The 16,370-nt window shown below is 32.9% G+C and overlaps 1 protein-coding gene across 2 annotated transcripts; it reads right to left on the reverse strand.

Moving 5' to 3' along the window:
- Positions 1–7,473: 7,473 nt before the first annotated feature.
- LOC107914408 (crossover junction endonuclease EME1B) lies at positions 7,474–16,020 on the reverse strand. 2 transcript variants are annotated; one of them, XM_016843319.2, is made up of 12 exons: positions 15,684–16,020; positions 14,760–14,915; positions 14,523–14,608; positions 13,136–13,318; positions 12,899–13,052; positions 12,704–12,813; positions 11,758–11,933; positions 11,111–11,174; positions 10,873–10,991; positions 9,121–9,210; positions 8,681–8,795; positions 7,474–7,813 (listed from the first exon to the last, which is right to left on the reverse strand). In XM_016843319.2, the coding sequence occupies exons 1-12, from the start codon at positions 15,784–15,786 to the stop codon at positions 7,643–7,645; spliced, it is 1,527 nt and encodes a 508-aa protein (XP_016698808.1). In that variant the 5' UTR covers positions 15,787–16,020; the 3' UTR covers positions 7,474–7,642. The 2 variants fall into 2 exon arrangements, with proteins under 2 accessions (XP_016698808.1, XP_016698807.1); XM_016843318.2 differs by having other exon boundaries at positions 15,619–16,019.
- Between the last annotated feature and the right edge of the window lie 350 nt (positions 16,021–16,370).

Consider the following 16,370-nt stretch of genomic DNA (forward strand, 5'->3'; position numbering starts at 1 on the left):
GTTATCTTTATTTTTTTTAATTGGATTTAAACCCATTTTTATTTTTGCACAAATCATCACGCGCCGTGGGCACTATAGTTGCCTAGCGCGCAACTTGGTTAAATTGAACTATACTACTATGTATATATTATTTAGGTCTAGGAATTTATTTTTCATGGATTCGAGACCCATCATGTAACGACCCGATTTTCAATAGTGGCAAAAAATGCAATTTTGGAACCCCATTTCCGTAAACCTAGTCCGTAAGGATGAAATATAAAGATTAATGAAGTTAGTATGAAAATATATTGAAGTTCGGTTAAGTAAATCATGAAATTAGTTAATTAAAGCTCAGGAACTCAATTGTAAAAGCTCAATTGCTATTGAGTTTTGAATTAGAAAAGGCTTGAGGACCTAGATAGCAATTATTTAAAGGGCTTAAATGATTAATTAACCATTATTCAACATGAACTACAATTAACACAATTAAGCTCAAAACCAAACTAGCCAAATTTTTATTTATTCATCTACAACCTAATATGATTGAAATTTCACAAGAATTTCACCTTAAGTTCATTGTCTTATCATTTTTGTAACAACCCGGTTTTGACCCTAATCGGAATAGTGGTTTCGGGACCACAAATCCGAATTAGAAAAATATTATTAATATTATTTTGTGTGTTTATTTCGTGTGCATTTGATTGTGTGAAATTTTCATGTTTTAATTTCGTCGTTTAAGTGTCCGATTTAATAAAAGGGTTTAATCGCGTAAAATAAAAGTTAGAGGTTAAAATTTAAAAGCACCTATTTGTAGTTGTCTTTTTAAGTGGGAGGTCTAAAGATGTAATTAGACCAAGATTTAGTTAGTGGGTGGTATATGCCAACATTGCCCTTAAGTTATGTAATTTATAATTTATTTAATTAAGGTTAATTTAGTCATTAAGTAAATTATAATATTATAACTAAAATAAGTCATAAAAAGATGAATATGTTCATCTTTGTTAGCCGAATATTGGAAAGGAAGAAACCATCCATGGTTTCTTATGTTTCGGCACTTTCATAGCAAAATTAAGGTATGCTTTGGTTTCGGTTTTTGATAATTTTTACGTTTTTGAGATCGTTGCTTTGAATACTACCCGACCCATGCTTGAATTTCTGATTTTAATGAATATTTTGAGTTATGCCATTGATGAATATTTGTGTTTTGTGATGTTTGATGATGAATAATGGAAGATATGTCTTAGATTAACATGTTTTGTCTTGGGATTTTTGATGAATTTGAGTATTTAGGGCTAAATTGTGAAAATAAATTTTTGAGGGACTAAAATGTGAAATAAATGCAATGTGTGGACTTGTATGAGAACCATGAATATTCGGCCCTTGTGTGGTATGGGCAAATTTTGTGTATTTTGTGTTTTGTGCAAAAAGGACTAAATTGCAAAAAGTGTAAAATGTTAGGGGCAAAATGGTAATTTTCCCATTTATGTATTTTTGGACTTAATTGAATGTTTTGATGAATAAAAAGGTTAAATTTGATTATGTTTAGATCAAGAAACGAAGAAAACGAATTTGGATCGGGGAAAAACAAAAGCAATCGAATAGTCGATCGTGTCTGCTGATATTCGAGGTAAGTCTATCAGCTATTTAATGTTATTAAATTAATATATGTAGGTATATCTATTATGTTTGTTGTTGAGCTAAAATTAAAAGAAATTTAATTGAATAAATTCAAATTATAAATGGTATAAATATGTATATACAATGTTCGAATATATATATGCTTATATAAATATTTTTGAATTAAGTTAAAGTATGAATGGTATAAGGTATACATATATATTCAAATAATTATATATGTATCTATATGTATATATATACTTGAATTTGGTTGGTTGTATGAGAATTATATATATGTGCATATAATATTCAATTATATGTAAGTAAATACATGTAGAAATGCTTGCTTAAATTAAAGATATGTATAATACATATGTATACATAAGTTTCAAACATATATATGTAGGTAAAACATTGGGTTTGATTGAAGGTATGTATGTTGTAATTGTACAGATAATTTCGAATAAGTGGTTATAAGGGAGTTGGAACATCTATATATATATATGAATAGGTCTTGATTATATTTTAAGGTATAAATGTTAAATACGTACTTGGGAGTTCGAATATATCAAAATGTATATTTGTGTACAGATTCTTGAATTTAATTGAATGTATGAATTGCAAACTCTTTGTGATTGAATATGGACTACAATGAATGTGTGTTTGCTATTAATAAATATTTGAGAAATTATTCTGTATATGGAAAAATTGAGATTTTCAGGCTTAGAGCTTAGCAGGCTTATTGCCGGTGAAACACTTCAGACAAAATGTCTAGCAGGCTTAATGCCGGTGAAATATTTCAGACTATATGTCTAGCAGGCTAAGTGCCGGTGTACTGAATCAGGCTTTAAGCCTAGCAGGCTAAATGCCGGTGAATCTGTTTTTAAGTATGTGATTAAGTGTATAATTATATGATTTTGGATATGTTTAATTGATAAGTATATTTATATATACATTCGGCTAAGTGCGTTTGATGATTATATATATTCGGCTTATGCACTTGTAAAATATATATATATCTGCTTTGGGATTTTGTATTTGATAAGTATATACTTATAAATATTTGGTACACATACTTGATTAGTAACTACATATGCATTCGAGATATATATATATACCTTTGTTTATAAGTATTTGATAAAAAAATGAATGCATTAGTATTTGATAAAAAAATGAATGCATTCATTCATATGTATTAGAATTGTATTTGCTTAATGTTTATCATGAGTAAACATACATATTCGGTTATGATATGTGTATAATATATATATGCTTAGTTGTGTACATTCGGTTGTAATGTGGTTTGGTATAAATATAAAATCAATTGATCGCATTCGACAAGTATATATATATATTGGACTATAAATAAAATGATCTGAGTACAATAATGTATAAATATTAGGTATTCGTGTTAATTGAAATCTCAGTGAATTAGATTAAAGAGTTATATTATTTATATTTATATACATTTAGTTATGCTGTAGACTTACTAAGCTTTAAAAGCTTACTCTGTTTGTTTTCATCCATTTGCTTTTATAGATTTTGGAGACACGTTACGAGCTCGGGGATCATCAGCATAGTCCATCACACTATCGACTTCTTTTGGTATTTTGTTAAATATTTGAACTTAATCTTATGGCATGTATAGGTTTGAGTATGATGTTAATTACATTTTGATTGTAAATTATAATAGCTATGCGAAAGTAATTAAATTTTCATGTTGTGATCAGTTTGGTTTTAGAAATGGTTGTGTTTGTTCGGTAATGTCTCGTAACCCTAATTCGACGACGAAGACGGGTTAGGGGTGTTACAATTTTAGTCCCTAAGCTTAAAACTATGCAAAATCACTTTACAAATTAGTCAAAACTCGTCATCAAGCTTCAAACTAAACCATTAACAACTAAAAAGCTTCAATAATATCAATGGAAAGTTTTCAAAACTTTGACAGTTTCACAAAATAGTCTCTAGGCTGGCTAGAAGCTACAACGATCTCAAAAACATAAATTTTATGAAAAACGAGTAAAAAATAAACTTACATTCAAGATTATAAGCAAGACCGAAGCTTGAAGACTTAGAAACTATGGAGTTTCAGTGGGGAAACCTCAAATGGGGAAGATGACAACAATAGTTTAACTTTTATTATTATTTTAACATTTTAATATATAATCACGTATAATTTAATTATTTTGTAAGTAGACACCGTCCAATATGACTAATTATGGTCTATTTGTAACATAAAATCTCTCACTTTTACTTTTTAAGTCATTTAATTAATAAACATCAATATCAATTAATTTTTACAATTTTTATGATTTAGTAATTTTTCCTTAATTAACTATCCAAACTTCAAAATTTCTGAATCAAATTTTAATAAACCTATATAGTAACTCCATAAATATTTAATATTTATTGGCTCGGTTTATAGAAACGAGGTCCCGAAACCCTATTTTCCAAAACCACTTGACTTTAGGGGCAAACCACTTGTACTTAACTATTCATTCAATTAGCAAAAACTATCAGATCAAAATTCAATATAATACCATATTTAACTCATAAATGTTAAGTAATAATATTTACAAACTCACTCGTCGAATTTGTGGTCCCGAAACCACTGTTTCCAGCACCACTGAAAAACAGGTTGTTACAGTTTGACTGTGTTAAAGCATACGACTTACGATGTTGAAACAATAATGATCTCCACACTAAGAGAAATGTTGTGACTCTTACATAATAATTCAAGAACCATTCTCATGGTGGGTCAATCCAGTATATTGTTCTCTAACATATACTTATGTGTTTGCTTGATATCACATATTCATAACGATAATTGCAATCAATCAAGCACATATTAGTCTCAGTGCATTAGTGTTATCCAAGCCCACAATAATATTTGACTAAGGACATTTAAGAATAAAAATTCTTATGACTTTATCATCATACAACTTATTTAGCACAGAAATAAAGATTGAAAACAATAATGACAATATATTTATTAATAAACTAGGTAAATAAAAGTATGTTATTACAAGCACTATACAATTGGTTGTTGGGCATACTCCAACAATTGCTCTCTCCTAACCAATTTTCAAAATGGAAAAATTACTAAAATAGGCTTGGGATATTTACCAATAAGGACCTCTCCCATCCAAAATCATATTTTCTAGTATTCACACATTGACCCCAATAGTCTTGCTAACTTATAATTTAGTCCATAGGCCTAAGTATCTAAATTACCAATTCTAACCAAATAAATATTTTTAATTAACAACTATTCCTTATTAATGAACCTTTGAACATCTACCATGTTCATTCCCAGAAACATCTTGGTTTGACTTCTTGAAATGGTTTGTTTAAGCAAATTGATCGAAAATTGAATATCTCAAAATTCAGGGCACTACAACTCTCCCCACTTTTTAAGAAATTTCATCCCTGAAATTTACCTAAAATGAGATGTAAAAACTATAAGCACATGGACTCTTTTGATTCCCAAATCACCTCTTCAACACTATGGCTTCTTCATAACACTTTGACTAATGGATTTGCTTGTTCCTTAACTCCTTCACCTACCAAGCCAAGATCTCCACTAGTTTTCCCTTATACAACAAACTTGGGCAAACTCTAATTTATTCCACTGAAATAACATGTGAAGGATCCAATCTATCTTTGTAACATTGAAACATGAAACACATTATATATATAATCTAGATTAGGTGACAAAACCAAACAAAAAATAAAAACAAGAGACAACTATCTAAAATAGGCTCTTGTCCTCAAATATTGACGAAAAACTTGTTACACAAGCATTGAGATCCTCTCGTGTCCCAATAATAGTGGTAGAAAGTGCCCAAAAACCGATCGGGGAAAAAAGCCTTGTGGATCCCAAATCAAAAATCGTGTCTTTAATCTCCTCTACCCTTATTTCCTTACATAGCTCAGCATTAATCTAATTCATGACTACCATTTGAACTGAGTTAAGAAGTTCCTCGGCCATGCTAGTAAAGTACATGGCTTGGAATAGTCATTTATGATGTCCTTAACTTCCCCTTCATCTAAGTCCAAAAGTGATTCATATTGTGAATCTGTATAATAGCATTTCATCTTCTATGGTTTATAGTCATAACATGGAAAAATCAAGTATTTCGGTCCCCATATCTTATCCAATTGATTCTCAATCTTTAGTGCCAAAAACTCCCCTCCATTTGCCAAAATTCAGCCTGCTTTTTTCATGACTAGTCTTTTCCAATGCAAATCTTCTGTTAGTGATTGGTTTTGAAAAATAAAAAATTATCCTACCGAGTTTTTCATCAATCTTTGGCTCGAAGTTAAGTTTTTCCTCACTTTCCAAGCCCTTCTGGTTGACTAAACTTCTTGGAGAATTCAAACACTAGGAACCCTATGTTTCGATACTCTATGCCTCCTATATTGTTGGACCGCATTCCTCTATCAACCAACCACTTTAATTCAAATTTAAATCCTCTTAATTCTTTCAAAAAAAAAAACAACAACAAAATTCCTCTTCTATGTTTAAGCTTCCTTCCCAAGGTTATATGGGATTATGATCTGAAGAAAGAGACACCTCGCATAAGCCTAAAGCTTTTGGAAAAATCATTCTCCATTCAGAGGTAATCGAGATTTTATTCAATTTTTCAAAAAACGCATTGGACTCCTCGACAATTGTTGGACCTCGAGAATCTTACCCCATCGAAGTCCACTTGTATTAGATTTGCGCCATTAATGAAATCATTAAACAACGCCACTTGTCTACGGTCATTTAATCTTCCCCTTCTTTCCTCATGTTAGTAGCAAATGGCATTAAGATCCCCATACACTGCCATTTCATTTCCTAAGGATTATGTAATCTAGTGACGTGATCCCAAACTCCACTCATTCCATTCCCTCTCTTTTAAGGTTCCCATGTACATCAGTACCAAACCGTTCATCACATTGTAATTATCTTCATAACAGAAATAAACAAATAAAAGTAGGTTGACAACTTAAGCACTTTGGTATCCTAATCCTGTGCCCACTGCAGTGCGAGGCTGCTCGATTTCCCTAGGAGACCCTTATAGAAGCTTTGTTTAAACCTAGAATGTTTCTGAGTCTATCCAATCTGACACTTCTTTAACTTAGTTTCCATAAGGAAAAAAAAGTCTATCCAATATAGAGTTCTTTTGCTTAGTTTCCATCAGAAAAACAGTAGATGGATTATGCACCGGAAGTAGTTCCTTGAGTGCGCCAACTGCTAATGGATTCCCTAACCCTCGGCAAGGAGAAATGGTCAACAACCAAAACAAGGAATGAACAGTAGCAACCAACACCACTCACAAGGCAAGCAAGACGGTACATGCAGCTATTGGGCGGGATCCCTTCAGAAGCTCGGTATACAAAATTGGAGAAAACCCAATCCACGTCAAAAACCCAGACAAAACCCAAAATTCCAAACGAAAAGACCCAAGGTCTTTTGTCAAACAGAAAAGAGCGCCAATAAAGATATTAGTGAAGACCTGTAAGAAGAACCCGATCCCAACAAAGGAAAACAGAGGTGGAGCACTTCCCCAATCCTAAACCATCCCCTAGGTAATGAAAACCAGAGGAAAAAAAAGGCATTTCCCAAATCTAGGTGGAATCAAAAAGGGAAGCCCGAAACACTGTCCCGGAAGAAGAAAAGACTACTGATTGAGAGAAAATTTCAGAAAATTTGAGAATTTCGATGGGACGAAATCCCAAAGGGATATGCTGCCCATTGTTTTCTGTTGTATACAAACTATTATTTGGACTGACAAGTGAAGCTCATTTGAGAACTTTCGTTAATACTGTACGTCAATGATGCATTTTAAAGGTTGTAGACGATAAACATAATAGTTCTAAGATTATAAATGAAAATAAAACATTAATATAAATTCACGAATTATCAATGAATTTTACTCCTTATAATGGCTATCAATATACTTGATATTGACACTCGTTTTATCCACATGATGCAATCATTTATCTTAAAAGCTAGACAGAAAAATAAGGAAAGCAAACAATAAAAGTTTGAGTATCACTAATGTGTGAAGAAATCAGCACCATCCTCAATATCATCAGTTTTGACGCTTCCACTCTGAGCCATGAGTACTCTATAGACTCTCTTTGAACAAATCTCACCTAATCTTCTGTCATTACCTAATAACCCTTCTACCACCAAGTCCTTGAGCAGAAATTCCTTGTCATGCACCTGCCATTACAATACAATACCAAAACCAAATGACTCAACTTAGTAATGCTCCCATTGGAGAAATGAAATGTAATACTTCACTTGGTAGGAAGAAAGGAAATGAAGAGAATGGATCAAAGATGAGGAAATGGAACTTCGTCTTCCATTCTTTTAGTAAGTTGTTACAAAGGAAACAAGTAACATTTCAGACAAGGATTCATATGGAAGGTTGAAATTCCTTTTTGTCTTTTTAATCATTCGATCCAGAACCTTACATAGGTGAACAGCAATGAACTAACAATAAATGTATTGAAAAGTAAATAGAGTCAAACCCCTAGAAGAAATGCCTTAAAATATATTGTTCTGATTTTGCAGGAAAAATCAAATCTGCTAAAAACCAATTTCTGTTTGGAATTAATTCTTGGTGGTAGAAGCATTAATTCTCCTATCACATTAGTCATGTCATTGATATTAGCCCCCTCGCTGATTGAGCTTTAGCTCAGTTGGCACCGTTGTTATTGTAACAACTAGGAGGGTGTGGGTTCGAGCGCACTTAAGCATATTTTTCTTTCAATTTAAGGGTTGAGAAGGGTTATGGGTAGAAGTAGGCATTGTATCAATATATATTAGCCCGCTCTAAAAATATGCCACATATAGTAAATCTTAGGCCCTTAAAAACCATAAATGCTACCAAAGGTCCAAAAGTAAACTGAGAATCCTGAAATAGAGATAAACAAAAAGTTTGTCTATGGCAAAGTACAGTTGCACCTGTTTAGCTTCAAAAATCTAAAGCTGCTCAAAACTGAAGTTGGAAACATGGCCATTGGCCATTCATAATGTGACATCAGTGGAAACGCTTTATAATATAAAGAGGGCTGTTTGACTTACTGATTTAGTAGGGTCCATGTAAACGCGCAAAAGAGATTTCATGGTAGGGTACTTTCTCCCTATGGCAAGAGCAAATCGTGGCTGGACCTTTGGGATGGCGAGCAAAGCTTTTAACCTGGATATGAAAAGCTAAATCAGCAATAAAATGCAATGCACGAAAAGAAAGAAATAATTGCAGTCAATGCCAGGTTTAAAAGTAGGTTATAATTGCAGAAAAATATATAGAATTATGGAGAACCATTTTCTCTTTCTTTTTGGCCACCAGTACCAATAACTACTTTAAATGCTATGTTCACAGTATCTGATGTTTCTCAACTAGCAAATGGGAGTTAATTCATATTCTGTTTCTGAACAATTATGGCATCACATCACCAGAATAAACAAATTAAGGGAAAAAATAGAAACAAATCAAACATGCAAGTGTTGGAGATTTTACTCACCACAAGTTCCCCTTTATTAAATTCTTGTCAATAGAATCCTTAGGAATAAGGGATCCATTAGCACTTACACAGAGTCGCGTTAACTTCTTTCTGCAAACAAATACATAAACTAATTTAGCAGATACAGAGAAGTTTGCTCAGTGAAGGCATTGATAATATTTGAACAGACTAGGACACTAAAATATATGCATCTATAGTGCTTTCCAATTTTACAAAATAGGCCACTGAACTTTTCAATGCAAACAAAAACTGCATATTAGATTCAGAAAATTGATAGGGTATGAGGAATGTAATTATTTTACCAATTTCTTGTTAGAATAATATTTAAAACTATTTCCAACCATCTAAGAAGCCTGAGGATTCTTTTCTCAGTGCCCACCATGAGCTCAAATTTACCACAAACAGCACCAGCCCCAAGAGTTGCTAGCCTAGCAAGTAAAATACCGTACAAGTAACCAGTATCAAACATTCTCATGATTCTGAATGCATTACATGTTAATCTTAATCATTGGATAATGTAAACAGAAAAAAGAAAGTGATCACATAACTTTTGTAGCAATTTAAAAGTTATACCCAGAATAACATTGATTCATCATTCATACCACTTATGTCCATATTCAGCACCAATAAAAATATAACTCTTGTAACACTGAAGAAGGGCCTCTTTGTTTTGTTTTTCTTTCTTTTCTTTTTTTCTTTTCATTTTCCTCAAATATTTCAATCAAATTTATGTCACCAACCTAGAGAGTAAAAGAAGCCAGTTGTGGAGCTTTGTCAACTAACCAATTGGGAAATATAATGCTGGCAAGTGGCAACTACTTGGGGTAACATTGCATTCAGTATTGCAATCAAAATAAAAGCAATCTGATACAGCAGCTCAAGGATAATGCAAATTTACCATTAATGAGTCATAAATTTTATACGTCCCAGGTCCTCCTAAATGTGGATCAACCTATAGACTTTTCATAAAATGACAACAGGTAAATCATTTTTATCCTTCCATCTATCAAGATAGAGGTGTCACTGATGCAATCTGTCACCACATGATGCCTCCTCCCATATATAAAACTAAAAAGAGCACAAGTTCTTGTAATCTGTTCAGAATGTTGATTAGTCATGCCATGCCTATAAAAGTGCGGCATAAAGTTTGGTCATTGGATGATGGATTAACATTCCACCATTGAATAATAACTGTACTGTAAGCTTTATGGACACCAAAGATGTAACTAATTGTATGGCCATTATGACTTGTAAGAACATTACATCTAATAAGTATGCCGATAATAACTTAAAACACTACACATATTGAGATGGTATAAGAAGGCACAATGTAACAGTTATCCATGAAAATGGCATAGACCAGTCCACTACAACATTGATAACTTTGCCTACATAGCTTTAAAGGAATGAATGGCATATTGGCATAGTACATTCCCCTTTAAACTCAAAATTTTAAATATTTCTGTATGAGTAGTAAGTTGCCTGCTGAAAGTGATAGGAACAAGTGCAGCTAATTGATAACTACATTTTAAGGAAGCGTGGTGCATTCAGTTACCAGGCAACCAGCACATCTTATGGACTTTAGGAATTACTTTATAAGAAGCAACATAATCAATATCTATTCCCCTTATTTCACACAAGCAGGTTAAGGCAAAATAATGTAATGTGACCCCAAGACTAACAATTGTCTCTATGCTCTAACTGAACTTGAGTTATTGACCTTAAAATTCATTTTGAAATCTAGAGTGGTACCTGAATTGGCACGAGGCTAGACTGCATGTCAAACCAACAACATGTTCGGCCAGTTCAGATTCATCAGCACATTGCCTAGAGTGTACCCTAGCATAATATGTGGTCAGCTTTGCCAACACCTATAAAACAAAATTCAGACAGAAAATGAGAGAAAAAAATGATATTAAAATAATATACAGAAGCTAAAACGACAATATCATTAGACATGATTCAGTGCATATGCAGTTAGAAGTTTGACCTCCTCAACCAGCGGACGTCTCCAACCACTATCAATTGCAGGGTTCTTGTATTGTTCATTTTCCCTAAAACATTGCCAAGATCCATATTGAATTTCATCACATTATTTAAGCATCATGAAGTAGCCAACAAAAAACTACAAATCACTTCATTATCAATTATAAGCAGAAAAAGACAACAGAACCACTTATGAAAAAAATAACAAAACTATTTTATTGTAAAATTGTCTCTCAAGTTTATGAACATTTCTTAGGTCTAATACAGTTTCATCCAACCTGGAATTTTAACATGTTTTTCTCTATCAACAAACGTCTATCAAGACAGCATTAATGATATCATAAAATTTATTCACTATCTCATCTTAAAAGCCAAAAGAGGAAAAATAAAATACTATCTTCCTACAAAGAAATGGTGCAACTTCACAAGTAATAATCACATAGGGGGAAGGGGGCCAGGAAAGAGAAAATAATACAAATGGAAATGGCGGATAACAAAACCAAAACATAATACAAATAGCATTACTAGCATGAAAACTGCATCCAAAAGGCATGAATACATAGTCAAACATAGAGGAGAGAGGAATTACAAAATCATCAAAAACAACAAGGGTTGAACATCTATATAAAGGTAAAGTTCAGCAACTCTGACCTTTTATTAATGTATGCCAATAGTCTATTTGTAAGATAGCAAACTGTATACGATGGATATTTACTTCGAACTCTAGAAATGTGATCCAAAAGTGTGTCACTTGTTACTAGATCACAAAACTCTGCAGCCTCAGATACAATTAATACATACTGAATCTCTAGTCCTTCAGGAGAAAGCTGCAAAAAGAAAAGCAGATGATCTATGTCAAGAAACAGTTACTAAAGGTTTTCTTTTCTTTTTTGTTTACAAGCAAAGAATTGAATAATACCCAACTGATAGATAGAAGAAGCAAAACTCCCAAATTAAAAAATATTTTGAAAGCCTGTTATTGAGCAATTATTTTTGCCGGAATTTATCAGTAACATACGATACAATGCGTCTTCACTATACTGAATATCATCTAAAAGCATATCTTTGCACCTTAGAAGCACTAAACCTAACCAACAATTGCAACATATTTGACAGTCAAGTTCAGCATGAAAAGTCTAGGAAAATATAACATGTCTAAACTTTTAAAGGTGAGCCCAGCCAACATGATTAGGTAATAAGGTATAAGCTACACAAAAACTAGAGTCCAATGGTACTAAACAGTTAACACCACCATATCAAAAAAATTAACCAAAATTTTCAAGTAAATAAATAGGAGAAAGAGAGAAGAAAAGAAGCAGAATTAATTTAAAAGCTCACTGTTATCCTGACGCCATGGATGGTTAGTACAATATAATATGTTATAGACGACATTTAAAAAAATCAACTCAAACCCACCAGTGTAAAGATAAATCAAATTCTGACCATAGAATTAAGAAATTCATTAAATCCAAGCTGCTAGCATAAAATTACCAAGAGATTCGGATGAAGGGTATGAAAGGCATACATATAAAGGTAAACTACAACAAAAAGTTGTGCAGGATATCAGAATTTTCAAAACTTCAATCCAACTTATTACCTGTGAAATATGTTCGGGAACTGCCATAGTCCATACAATTGATTTTTCAATTGGATTTGACGTTATGCGATATGTAAGGCCTTTATCAGCCAACCTTGAAAGTAAATGTCCTACATAAAAGCTAGGGAATTTCTCAGGATATGCATAAGTCAAATATTATCATGAATAATCTAAGAACATCAATGAAGCCCTTACCTCCTATTGACCCTAGTTCAACCACCTTAGTATCAATTTCAGCTACAATAGATTTTAGAGCAAACTTTCCTTTTTCCCATTTCTGCCTTTCTTTCTGCAATTTTTTGAACTCAACAGCTTCAGCTTTCAAAGCAGCTTTTTGCAATTTCTCTTGCTGCATGTTAGGTTTTGATGAGTTACTTATGCAAGAGAAGTATAAAAAAGGTAACAATAATCTGTAATAAAAAAGGTACTAGCCTCTTTCTTTAGCTTCTTTTCTTCCAACATACGAGTCCGCTCCTCCTTCATCATCTTTCTTTTTACCGTTGCTCCATGTGTGCTACTTTTCTTATCAGAATCAGCTTTCATTTCTCGATTCTGCTTTATTGTGTTCCCAATCTGCTCTAAGGCAAAATTTTCTTTGTCTGGATCATCATTTACCTGATCCATTTCATCAAACTATATGTTTAATACAGCAGCCAACAATTCCTAATACCTAAGTTTCTCTCAAAGTTCTCCAAAATTTTGTTAAACTTATAGAATTCAAATAGACAAGCAAGTTAGGTCTGTGTGTTAGCAAGTGTATATGAGAGAGAGAGAGGAAGAGGGAGGGGAAGAGGAGGAGGGTGAAAACTTGCTGATAAGATGGAACAATAGCAAAATGGCTATGTTGCAAGCAACAATAAGAAAAATAAATTAAAAACGAAAGTAAAGTAAGAAGGAATTGAGGAAGCATCATGTAGGACCTGAAACTAAAAGTACCAACAAACTCAAAAATAACCAGATGTAAAATAAAATGCAGATGGTCCTTAAAGTCTTCAACCTTGCCAACCAAGTGCATGTTCAAACTTCTAAATCTTCCAATTGTCTACTATTCTCTTTCATCCTTGAAGTTCAAGAAGAGGAACACATAACTTCTTCAAGATTAAACTCCAAGCCTTACAATACTCCCTCTCAAATCCATCAATGGCTCAATTACAGTGCTTGCTCCCATGACATTTATAATGCCAAAAAAGGAGAAAAGCAACAATCACGCAACTGAGAAGAAATAGAAAAATGAACTAAAAAGATGACCAACAATTAACCATGCCACACACACAAGAAAAAACAAAATGTTTTCATTATCATTTTCATTTTTATCAAAATATAGCATGAAAACGACCTACCTCACTCTTAGACCTTCCTACCCTCTACAACAAACTTTAAGTCAATGTTCCAAGTTTCTACCAGGCTCATAACATCACAACATTCACCGCTCCAAAAATCTGAACTAAAAGAGGAATACTCATAAGTGTTGCCGACTCAAAGTTCCAAGCAAATTTGCCTAAATGAGTCATAGGTTTTGATTTAAAGTCCAATTGATCAATTAAGAAAAGAAAATGAATTTAGATCACTATCATCCAATACAATAAGAACCAGTAAATTTCCAATGCTTAAGTTGGCATAACTGTCTAAGTGTATTTCTCATGTGATCTTTTTATGAAAATATATATTCAAATATATTAAGTTTTTGAAAATTTTATCAATATATTTGTTTAGCACTTCAAATACATGTTTGCCTATGCTTTGAAATTTGGAAACAACACAACAGCAACCCATTTGGCTACTTCAGAAGGTGAGTAATGCATCATTTATGTAATCATACCTCAAGAAGTTGTGGATCACCATCATCCTCTTCATACAATGGCTGAGAAGAACTGTCCTCACACATTTGGATTAGATTAGAACTCCCTGAAACATAATTCTTTATCTTCCATTAATATACAAGAAAACAGATTCCAAACTACTGGATATGCTTCCTCTGGCAATTTTCAAAATTGTAGAAGGTTTCAAGAACCAGACAATCACATATAGAACAATTCAACAGACAGCATCAACAAACCTAGATGAGCTTCATAATCAAAAACTCTAGAATGCCATTCTAACTCTTCGGACTCATCAATGTAGGAACACTTTGATCCATTCTCCTGATCATTGTCCCTTTTAGAACCAGTTTCAGAATCATTATCAGATTCCAAACATATCAATCTGCTTATTCCTGTTAGGTAAGGAAACAAAGGTAGAAAAATAAAAGTAAACATTATGCAGAAGGATAAATGATGGTGACCCTCAGAGTTTCTTTTCAACTAACAAAAAACTTTGAAAAAAAAATGAATGAAAGATGAACCACTCCGAAATGACTCCAGATAGAAAAGCAATTAAAAAACAAAAACTCAAAAAGAAACATAAAAACATCAAATGCCAAATTATTTTATCCAAAAACTGCTAATAGAATTAACCCTAAGTTTTAACTGCAATAAATATGTCAAAAAATTACACTTGTCATTATTTAGTAAAAGCTTTAATTTTATTTCGTTTTAACTTCGCTGCTTGCTTTTTGCTTCTACAAGGAAAAATGAAGTAAAAGAATAGCTCTGGATACAAAAGCATGTAACATTTTTGCATGATTAAAAGTTAAATATTTAACATTTCTTAACAACAAAATATACTAGTTTACTTTTACATAAAGCAAGCAAATATATGTTCAAATACAGTTATATTTGAGCTATTTTACCCATTTTCATCATACACAGCTTTCATCGTTACCATTTGCTTTTGCATCAACATAAGACAAAATTACCAAAATTGAACCATCTCTATTTCAAATTAAAATGAAAACGAATAAATTCCAAAATGCAACCCTAAAATGAAGCCAAAATTCAACTAAAGAATGTGAGTATGTAAAAGAGAAAGGTATAGACCAGAGAGCTTGGCATCTCCAATTTGAGGATCCGAAGCCTCAATTGAAGGGCCAGCATTGGAGCACCTGACGACCGAAGGCTCTGACATCGGAGTCTCGGCCACAAAGGAAGGAGTGGAGCCGCAAGTGAAGGGGGGGCCCAGTGACGGTTTTTGCGGGGTAGGGTCATCGTCGAGAATCAAAACCGGAGGTAAATGACTGTCCGGTACGGTTCTGGGCTTCTTGTAGATGGAAGGGCGGGGGGTCTTTGGGTCGTCTCCATCGGATAGGATGATTGGATCCGACATTGAAGCTATTGTGCGGTGCTAATTGGACTCTGAAAATCAAAAAATTTGGCCTTTGGGAGTGTTTTGCTTTCGGCTTCGAATAAGCGCGAGATCGGTGAAGAGAACGTCGCGTTTGGTAACAAGGATTAAGCTATTCTGCTTAAGTTTAGTTAGAACTCGGGGTTCCCGTAAAAAGCTCAGCCCAAGTTTCAACTGTAATCCAATCTTAATGTACCATATGTTGGCCCAGATATTTTTATTGGGTTGATTTCTTAGATATGGAGTATATATTTTGGTTTAAATATGCCATATTTTAGTCCCTATAATTTAATTTTGAGTTTTTTTCCGATGTGGATTTTATTAAAAAGATAAAATAACTCTTTTAGCCCTAATCTATAAGCTAGCAAGTCTGGATTTAATGTTTCATTAATAATACGTCTACGATTCAAAATAAGAGGAATATTTTCACAGCACTATCTATATTATT

This window comes from Gossypium hirsutum, chromosome D10, assembly GCF_007990345.1.
Source record: "Gossypium hirsutum isolate 1008001.06 chromosome D10, Gossypium_hirsutum_v2.1, whole genome shotgun sequence".
NCBI classification, from domain to species: Eukaryota; Viridiplantae; Streptophyta; class Magnoliopsida; order Malvales; family Malvaceae; genus Gossypium; species Gossypium hirsutum.